The 10,496-nt window shown below is 39.9% G+C and overlaps 1 protein-coding gene across 1 annotated transcript; it reads right to left on the bottom strand.

Annotated features, from left to right (window-relative positions):
• Positions 1-2: 2 nt before the first annotated feature.
• Positions 3-9,860, bottom strand: LOC104438075. The gene is made up of 18 exons (XM_039309889.1): positions 9,577-9,860; positions 9,172-9,212; positions 8,959-9,057; positions 8,527-8,603; positions 7,740-7,785; positions 7,179-7,239; positions 7,028-7,081; positions 6,865-6,945; positions 6,646-6,685; positions 6,351-6,460; positions 5,941-6,051; positions 5,114-5,230; positions 4,854-4,941; positions 3,059-3,319; positions 2,458-2,527; positions 2,262-2,368; positions 1,300-1,730; positions 3-858 (listed from the first exon to the last, which is right to left on the bottom strand). Exons 1-18 carry the CDS (start codon positions 9,784-9,786, stop codon positions 223-225), a joined length of 2,640 nt encoding a protein of 879 aa, XP_039165823.1. The 5' UTR covers positions 9,787-9,860; the 3' UTR covers positions 3-222.
• Positions 9,861-10,496: the final 636 nt, after the last annotated feature.

Below are 10,496 nucleotides of genomic sequence, written 5' to 3'. Positions count from 1 at the left end.
CATAGGCAGAATGAGCTTTGCAGCAAAGCTCGAATAAAAGACTTACTACTGCAAACGCAAGCTTTCATGTCATATCACTCAAATATCATAGTTCCAGTTTCAAAATTATGATGAAGACTGCCTATAAGACAAAGAGAAGTAAAAACGAAAGCATAGCACATCAAATTACTCTTTCACAAGATGGGTTTCTCATGCTCCCTACCACAGCAGCGCAAATTCCTACTACAGGAGATCTGCAACATTTGCCGGCAGCTCCTCAATGACCACGTTGTAGAACCTCTGGATATCAGACAGCATCCTCTCATCATCCTTCGTAACAAAGTTGATGGCCACACCTTTCCTTCCGAACCTCCCACCACGCCCTATGCGATGGAGATAGTTCTCAGGCTGTGTCGGCAGGTCAAAATTAATGACGAGCGAGACTTGCTGAACATCAATACCACGGGCCAAAAGATCTGTGGTGATTAGCACGCGGGATGATCCCGAGCGAAATTCACGCATGATGATGTCTCTGGTATTCTGGTCCATATCTCCATGGGTGGCTGATACAGTGTGGTCTCTGCTCCTCATTTTGTCCGTCAGCCAGTCAACTTTGCGCCTGGTGTTTACAAAGATGACACTTTGGGTAATAGCTAGAGTTTCATACAGATCACAGAGAGTCTCAAGCTTCCATTCCTCCTTGTCAACATTGACATAGAACTGCTTGATACCTTCCAGAGTGAGCTCATCACGCTTCACAAGAATCCTAACAGGTTTGTTCATAAACTTCCTCGTGATCTCCAGGGCTTCAGGTGGCATTGTGGCAGAGAATACACCAACCTGAATTTTTGATGGAAGAAGCTGGAAAATGTCGTAGATCTGAAGAACAGGATACTAATTAGAATTCTCTCAGATATGATCCAAAAAAGAAAAGCAACCAACCTCTGCATCTATATCTTTATTTTTGTAAATCAAAGTTAAGCTTGGAAGAGGGAGCATGACCAAGCACACCATGATATTCCACCTTCCAATTTCCCTTTTTTTTACATTAACAGACAGAATAAAAAGCTGACCAAAACAACTGCAAAACACTTGACATGCAATAATCACATCTGACCAAGTGAAACGTCACCCTGATAATCAATAATAAAATATGTACCTCTTTCTATGGGAGTTCAACGAAAAAAAAAATATGGAGACCATCACAGAAAAGATTTGGTATTGCAGGCAAAAATGGTTAACAAGGTAGAGAGGTAAAGGAGGGCAAGAGAGGGAAGGGGGGCAGGGTCAACACCACAATATTGCAGGCTCAAAATGCACCTGATCCTTGAAACCACGTGAAAGCATTTCATCAGCCTCATCCAGAACAAAAATCTTGATGTGATCAGGACGCAGGGATTGTCTTCGGAGCATGTCGAAAACACGTCCAGGAGTACCAACTACAACATGAACTCCACTAGAAAGGATTCGCTGGTCTTCACGAACACTGGTTCCACCAACACAAGCATGTACTTTGACACCAAGATAATCTCCAAGAGCACGCATGACCTTCTCAATCTGCTGTGCAAGTTCCCTAGTGGGTGCCAGAACCAAAGCCTGGCAATCCACAAGACCGTAGTCAAGTTGTTGCAAAATGCCAGAGCAGAAAGTGGCCGTTTTTCCAGTTCCTGATTGAGCCTGTTGAATAACATCTAAACCTTTGCAGAATGGTACAATTCCCCTCTGCTGAATTGCTGAGGGTTTCTCAAATCCTGCAAGGAAAATTAAAAAAAAAAAAAAAAATGTCAGCATTCCTCTAAGTATTATGTGGAACTTGTGGCTGGAAAGATGCTGTTGCTAAATTTTTAGTTTGATGCTGGAATATGCTTTTTTCTTACTTTTTTAAAGCAACTTTTTTTCTCCTCAGTATCTCAATCTGTGCATTGCCTGTGTACACATCTACTGCTACTCGTCAATCATTAATTGTCACTTATCAAAAGCCAAATAAACAAGCAATATAGGGCACATTGAAGGGGATGTTTCCTCAACAGAAAAACTTGATTGCTTAAGAAGCATGAGTCCTGCTTTCTAACTCATAAAAACTCTTCTTCTCCCTTTTAGAAAAGAAAAAGAAAAAAACACATCAGCGTGACACTTAAAAAGGTAAAGACCTTAGCTTTAACTCTCCCATGTTGTTCAGTTCACACTTTCTACGCTCTACAACACTCTACAACACGTTGCCCATCCGTTGTCAAGGAGAATAATTAGGTGAAAAGAAAACAGGAGCTGAAAGTCATACATACCATATGCGTAAATGCCCCTCAGGAGATTCTCTTGCAAGCCCATAGCATCAAAGCTCTCATACACCTCATCATAAGATGTAAAGAAATCCTCCCCATCAGCTGAAAGTCTGCAAGGCATGATATTCAAAGTACGTGAGATTCCACGATCAATAAATATTATAAGTGACTCCGAACTATCAAGGCAAGTGTTCCTTACAGCTCACTCATCTTAGCATCGAACTGACGAGAGTCGAACGCCGAACCTTCTGGGGTTAATCCTGCCATTGCTGCAAAATACCCAAAAGGAGTCGATTTACAAAAGACATAGCGATCACAAACACAAAGAAAACAAGATACTGAGAGGAACTCGCAGAAATTATCAAAAGACGTAGCCATCATAAACACAAAGAAAACACGATACTGATAGGAACTCGCAGAAATTATCAGGGAACCACGGCAACAGGAGAAATTCCTCGCAGAAAAGCAGCCAAAGCTCGAAACTTGACCACCCGCCCGGATCCAACTATAAATCCACACCAAAATCGAACCGAAACACAGAAAAAGGAACCGAACCCATCCGACTCCCCTAAAAAACCAAGCGCATCCACCAAAACCTAAAACCTGAACCAGCCAGAAAGCAAAGCAATCGACAGCCGCGGAAAAAGCTCCGAGAACCGCGCAGATCGACGACGCCGGAGCCGCGGACCACGGGCCTCGCGAGCTCGGGGACCTAACACGGCCGCCGGAGATCGGAGACCGGAACCCTCGCGGGGCCGGCCCGAAGGTCGATCGAGCGGGGGGGGGCGAGAGAGACGAACCTGATGTCGACGACGGACGGAAGAAAGGGAGGGAGGGAAGGAGGGATCGATCGATCGGTCGGCGGGCGGAGGCGGGGAGGCGACCGGAGAAGCGGCGGCGATCGGGCGGCGGCAGGGGGAGCTTCTCCTCAGATCTAGAGCGAGATGCCAAGTGAGACGCGAGGAGAGAGAGAGAGAGATAACGAAGGAAATTAGGGACGGCGGAGGAGAGAGAACGAGTGGAGAGTGAGAGGGAGAGGGGAGGGAGGGATTGGGGAGACACTAGGTTGTAATTTTTTTTTTTTTTTTTTTTCCTATTCCCAATTCCTTTTCCATTTTCTTTATTTATTTTTTTATTTCTATCGGGCGTGGGAATTGGGAAAATAGCATGCGATCTCGTCGCGTTTCTCCCTTCTTTTTCTTTTTTGAACTTTTTTTTTTTGGATTTTTCCTTTCCATTTGGCCTTTTTTTCCAGGTTGGAGGGGCCCACTCCAACTCAAATGATTGAGCCCACCAAGCTGGAAAGCCCACGATTTTGTTGTAACTCCACCGTAGCCCCCCTTGGTTTGCAGAAATTAAACGCCAGCTCGTGCCGCTTATTAAGAGAAATAAACGAAAGGATATATTTCTCGTCTCCAAATATATTTAAACATATATTATTATCGATAATAAAATTATTTTTTCGTTGGCTAATTATTATAAGCGATATAAGATAATATCTTTTAGAAATATAAATCTCCAAATCACTTATTCTTCTGCGAAATAAATGAAGCCAATTTGGAGAGCGATTGAGAGGAGAGGGAGAGATATTCTATCAACATGAGGACTGCATATGGCCAAAGAAGAAAGGAATACAAGCATTGCATGCTGTACTATGTTTGAAAGCTTTTTGTGGACATACACACAACGGCATTTTTGAGGCATATGTTGATTTTTTTTATTTTTTTTATTTGGGATAATTTTTATATTCTAGCGTCGAGAATCTTAAGTGCAGAAATATTAGATTTTGAAGGCTGAAAATGAAAACTAAATATTGTTTAATAATTGCTGAATAACGAATATGAACAGGATTAACCCGTTGCCAAATATTGAAAGGCGAATATTTGTAGTACAAGAAAAGGCAAGATTTTAGACTCCATTTATTTTATGAAAATGTGGAATTTGAAAAATATCTTCCTCAATAAGGTCATTTGTATCGTTAACAAAATTAAATAAATAAGAATATTTTCATCGTCTATAAAAATATTCAGATATAAATTGTCGTTATTGACAATTCACAAACAAACCTGGAAAACTCTTGTGATGTGTGTTCTTGCATGTCGAGAAGTTCTCAATCCGATTCGAATACCACAGAAAATTAGATAACTCGATGTTACTCCTTTTCAGCACATACTAGATATTGTATCTATTTTAAGAAAAGACTAGAACCAATTAGCCTTCTAAACGTTGAAATCACCAAATCTTTTACAAGATACAAAATTTTAGAAGGAAAAATCTATCAAAAGGAGTATAATGGTCCACACAAAAGTCTCCTGCGATAACGAAGTCGAGCTCTCTTTTTTCTCTACGCTACTACATTTCACGGCATGTTCAGGCTGCAAGCAAGCACCCTCTTTGTCAAACTTAGTGAAAGAAAAGAGCAGCCCACAGATCCAAAACCTCAGATTTTAGCAAAAGTCAGGTCAACTCCTTGCCAGATAAGGTTAACTAAGGCAAATGCACAAGGTTCTTTGGAGCAACCATATTTCCTCCGAGGCATGGGCTTAGCACTGCAGGTTCGTTACAAGAATATCATGTCGATGCAGTTTTTCATTCATATGCATTTGCAGCGAAATGTGCAGAGGTGGCTTCCGAACTGGGAGATTACGTCGACTAAGCCTCCATAACCCCCGACTGCAGTTACCTAAACAAGATATTAAGCCCAATAGGATTTAAATGCTTGAATTTCAGGACATGCAGGGTGATATTGCCATCATTGACATGCTAGGAAGAGATAATATGTGTCATGAGTCAGATGTTGTGAGTTTTTGCAGTAGAAGCAATCAGATGATGACGGCTAGTTAAGAGGAACTTACACCAGATTGATGCAGAGAAACAGAAAACACCGACTGAGGTGCACAATGTATTTGAGAAAGAACCACCCCGTTCATGTCTAAACGACTGATCAAAGGTTCAGCTCCAACCAGTAATATCTGCAATTGGGAAAAATTATTTCAGTGTAATTGGGCAGGCAACTACCAGTAGACTAAACGCATAAGACAGACGTGGGATAAGGATTCTGCAAAAGTATTACCAATTACAGAGCCCTGAGAAAGATCCATAACAATGAAATTCATGACAATTCTACAAATCTCTACTAATATATTTTAAGTTCCTAACAAAATAATGGGATTTACCAATATGTTATTACTAACACATATGACAAACCAACATCAGCTGCAAAAATATTACCAATTACAGAAAAATTGTCATTTCAGCTCACTTTGATGTAGAATTTTCATGAAATTGGAAGTCAGAAACTGAAAAACATTCGTAGGAACTACTTAGCCCTAAATATTACTGTTTATTCATCCAAATTTTTATTATTTCATCTGTTTCATCAAGTTCTTTGTCCCTTTCAAATCCAATTGCAACAGTAGTCTTCCTTTCAGACAGGATGCTCAAGTAAACTCAGGGTAGCAAGGTCAGGCAAGAGACCAACTCAAGTCCAAATGTGACAATGGCCATCCTTTTGGATAGAATGCTTGAGTAAGCCCAGGATAGCAAGGTCATGCAAAAGAGTGAAGCATTGAGGAAAATAAAACCTTGTAATGCTGAATTGGAAACGAAATTCATATAATGAGCAAGACGTCAGTACAACTGTATGTAAGAAATTCAGGAAATAAAATTACAATGGACTTACTTGATTATCATCAAATAAGACATCCTGTGCAGGAGCATTGGTTGAGATTTTTGCTATGCAATCAGAAGCAGATATACTCCAGACAGATAAATCCCGACCCCGACCACAGACCTGCATGGAAATGAAAAGATTAGAGGGCATAACATCAATAATGAAAATGCTACATGCCAAACACTAATTCATTACACCAATATAACTCCTCATAATTTGACTGAGATACAGGTCAACCTCCCAGAGAAGTACTTTACTAGTCAAAAAGGATCACACACAAATTAATCTCTATCATCCAAATTTTGATACTTTCGAAATTAAATAATAGATGGGAGGAAGTAAAGTAAGCAAAAAACCTCCAAAGGTTATAATTCTAATTGCAACAACCATTGCCAAAACTTGCAATTATGAATGCTTACCAACCAACTCTCACTTGCATCAAGAGCAAGACAACTAACACTTGCGAAGAAACCTTTCTTATGGTCTTTGTCTGGATCAATTACTTGGACACACTTACCACTTCTGCAATCTAGCAGAAAGACTATATGTTAGACCTGTCAAGAAGGAAAGGGGGAGAAGAAGACAATTGACCAAAAATAACCTAATAGAGTGCAACAACAATTCAAAAATGCCAAACAGGAGCATTGCAGCATAATACAGAAAAAAAAAAAAAAGGAAGGGGAAGGGATTTTTTTTTTTTGGGGGGATCCCTACCCCATATTCTTGCTGTCCCATCCTCAGAACCTGTTATAATCTGCAAGAGAAGATACTTTTATTATGCAAGCAACAACTCAGGATAGGAGATAAACGAACTTTGAAAAATCTAGACCATTAACAACCCTGCAAACAAAAAAATAAAAAGAGGGGGGGGGGAGGGGCAGACTGCAACAGAAATGAGAAATGAAGAGCATCAAATAAACAAACATATCCAACCTGACTAGAAGAGTTCCGTGCAGCTATACAGTGCAGGTAGTCAGAATGCCCTTTGAAAACAGTTTTTATTTTACCACATTCCTGAGAAATTCAGATGAAAAGGGGACATAAAATTTGGAAAAAAATGCAAAGTTAAATGTTATACGCCAAAGATTATGCATACCACATCCCAACAATATGCACAAGAATCACCAGCTGCAGCATAAATGGATCCCCGCTATTCAAAAGAGAGTTATAAACATCAGTAGAGGGACATGTGAGGAAAATATATCAGCACATGAGCACAAATAGCATGAAGCTAAATATTCTCACACCTTAACATCTACAGCCAGGGCATTGTTCTCGGGGATTGGTGAAAGGGCACCCCAAGGACCTCTACAAGGCAGTAAGGAAGCCAAAAAGAAGTTAAAGAGGATATCAGAGAAGATGGAAGGTATATTTGATCTTTAGAAGAAGAAATATAATTCACAAACAATAAAAGTCAAATCCTAGCACAGTTGAATAACTATGCTTAAGAATTTAGGATATAAAGATTTTTCACATATGTACAATTATGAATCCAACGGGGAACCAAGAGATGTCTAGAGTGTTTCGAGAAGTGTAGTTCAACTTAAATGGCTATCTGACAGATCATACCAAGTTAATCTGGCGTCAGAGAAGATTTCTCCCTGATACCATACATATCTACGTTGGAATGAGACTGGATGATATAATGACACTATGCCCAAAATTTTTATTCTCACCAATTTCAATCATCATCAAGATAAAACTTTATGTCAGCACGCTAATAAGCCATTTTTACAGGTAGCTATACCTAAAAATATGAAGATGACTACAAATAGTTATAGCAAATAAATTAAGTACGGAGTACACACCTACTTTGGGGATTCACCAAATCAAGTACTGGTTTTGCACTGTTTCCTGTGACATGCAAAATAAATAAAGAGTAATGTTTACATCGCTGAGGATACTTAAACCTTAATTAGTAGTATTCATTTGTTGACTCATCAAATTATCTTGTGGGACAAAGATATCCATCATGAAACAAGGATAAGAGGGCATTCCGAGAATTTGAGCAAGTAAATAGCAATGCCAAAAATTAATGAGAATATAATGCTGGGAAAAAGGCACTTTTGCAGTGACCTAACAAGGCTAGACGTCAGGCAAAAAGTACACATTGCCATGGAATACAAACTAATGGGGCAAAACTTCCAAAAAAGGAATGAAGAAGGTGTGGAGATAATTGCCATATTTCATGGCTTTTTTCCTTGAATCTAGCAACAAGGAAGTGATCACAAAAGTGGCAAGCGTGAAACCTATTGCACATGACTAAAATTGAAGCTTCCCAAGTTCAGTTTGGTTCCAATTTTTCTTCTTTTTATCTGCCATTTTAAAGTACCTTGCCAGAGGATATCTTAAATGATGCACACTTCCCCACTAAGATGCTTATTCCTAACATATAAAGAAAGAAAGAAAAACCATAATTCAATATTCCTACTGATCAAGAATATCAAGCTCAACAAATGTGCCGTTGCCACCTGACTCAGAAATGCCAAGTGGTCAAATTTCCCAAAAAACAAATAAAAAGATTGCTAAATGATTAGGCAGCTCCTTCGTTTGCAGTTAAGCTTAGTGAAGCAGAAAAAGTCACATAACTACTACCTTGTGAATGGTCATGCGCCTCTGAGCTCGTAATGTCTCTCCACATCCACCCCCGAATCCGTCCATCATCACCACAACTACACAATTACATAATATCATCAGATTCTTTCTTTTATTTACTAAGAATGCTACTCGAGTCTAATGCACATAGCTTATCCATATACAATGAAAAGACTAGCTCTATTAAAAACAAAGCAACCTTGTTCTTAACGCTAAACCTGTAATGCCTAAAGAATACCCACATCTACACGCCTTCCTGTAGTCACATGGCCTCAACTTTGCTTACAACATCCATCCAAGACTGGAGTTACCATGGCAATATTGGCAGTGCAGACAAATTGGATAAAATCACAGTATCTATAAGCTTCTTTAACAATGAAGAGAAGAAAGAAGATCAAGTGAAAATAATGAGATGTATTAGATGGCATGTACCTCAGTAGAAGAGAATCTTCACCCTCGCCATAAAATTTGACATCATAGGCAGGTCCATCATGCCCCTGAAGGAAACAAGCGGGTTCCGCCTCTAGAACGCTGCCACAGTTCAGGCCGCCACCACAGATTGTAAAAAGGAGTCCAGTCAGTGTCGCCTTCTAAACCGAAACCGGTAAAGCAGTACCTATCCGCTAGTAATCGACGCATACTCACTTTTGAGACTTCGCGTCAGCAAACCGCAACGACTGCAATCTCTGAAGTACACAAAAAATCACATTACATTTCGCAATTCAAAACCCGCACGACGAATGCATAGAACATCAATAGAGACCTCAAGACTTCAACGAACTCGATTGCCCGCCGAAAATATCAAAACTTGGCCGGCATTTCCCATTAAAGGAGCAGAGCAGAGCAGAGCAGACTACAGCTCCGAATCCGACGATTTTCACGCGAAATTGGAAAATCCGAAGCCAACATTAAGAATCTCGGACATGCAAAACCCCCGCATTCAAACATCGCGCGCGCGTCGCATCTTCGAAAAACGCTATCGTACAAAGCAATTAGCACGGAAATAAACGGAAAACACGCCACGGCGAGAGCGCTCCGCGGCGGACTTACGTGGTCGGACAGGCAGGCGGAGATGGAGTAGGAGGCGACGGAGCCGTCGCTGGAGGCGACGACGACGGCGTCGGGGCTGGGGCTAGGGCTCGGCGAGGGGGCGAAGGCGGCGCGGAACACGGTCCGGGTCTGGACTTCCCTCTCCTTCAGGACGCTCTCCCGGTAGGCGTCCTCGTCCCAGCCCGTCGCGTCGCCGCCGCCGCCGCGCATCGCCGATCTGCGGATTTCTCGAATCCGCGGGAAGCGCTGGCCACTTGAGCTGCTGCTTTTGAGTGTTGACCGCAGCTTCGCGCACGTTAAGGGAAAATGAAGGCAAATATAAGGATAAGCATACTCAAACTTGTCACAATAGTGTGATTCAGTCTTTAAATTTTCAAAAATATAATTAAATCTTAAAAATTATAATAAATATATAATTGAGTTTTAAAATTTTTAAAAGGTACAATCAACAAAAGACTTGATTTAATCAATTTGACAAGTTTAAGGGTTTGATTATACTTTTTGAAAGTTTTATAATTTAATTACAATTTCGCAACAACTTTTAGGATTTTATTACATTTTTTTGAAAGTTTTAAGACTTAATTATACTTTTTTAATAAATTTTAGGTCTTCCAATACACTTATTCCAAGAAAAATGATAGAAATGGTCATCAACTTTGAATTAACATAAAATGTATGTTTGAATTTTTAGTTTATTAATTTTAAAATTTTAATGTTTTTAATGTGCTTATATAAATTTTTGATACATACTCAATTTAGTCTTTAAACTCTATGAAAATATCTAATATCACCCAACATTCAATGACAATATTGAATATTATCATACGATTTAGAGAATAGATTGCACATTTACCAAAAAGTTTGAAAATCACATTAAATAAAATAAAAAGTTTGGAAACCATGTTGCGTAGTGAATAGAA

Source organism: Eucalyptus grandis, chromosome 3 (assembly GCF_016545825.1).
Source record: "Eucalyptus grandis isolate ANBG69807.140 chromosome 3, ASM1654582v1, whole genome shotgun sequence".
Lineage (NCBI taxonomy): Eukaryota > Viridiplantae > Streptophyta > Magnoliopsida > Myrtales > Myrtaceae > Eucalyptus > Eucalyptus grandis.
Note: the sequence above shows the minus strand (reverse complement) of the source record. Positions and strands in the feature narration are given on the sequence as shown.

What these genes read in the sequence shown, in the direction of transcription:
- LOC104438075 (XM_039309889.1), bottom strand. Translation starts at nt 9,786, where the DNA reads ATGCGCGGCGGCGGCGGCGACGCGACGGGCTGGGACGAGGACGCCTAC. An exon ending in TGGGACAGCAAGAATATGGG is followed by an intron (nt 6,461 to 6,645) that starts GTAGGGATCCCC and finishes TCTTTCTGCTAG; the next exon opens with ATTGCAGAAGTGGTAAGTGT. An exon ending in TTTCTCTGCATCAATCTGGT is followed by an intron (nt 4,942 to 5,113) that starts GTAAGTTCCTCT and finishes TATCTTGTTTAG; the next exon opens with GTAACTGCAGTCGGGGGTTA.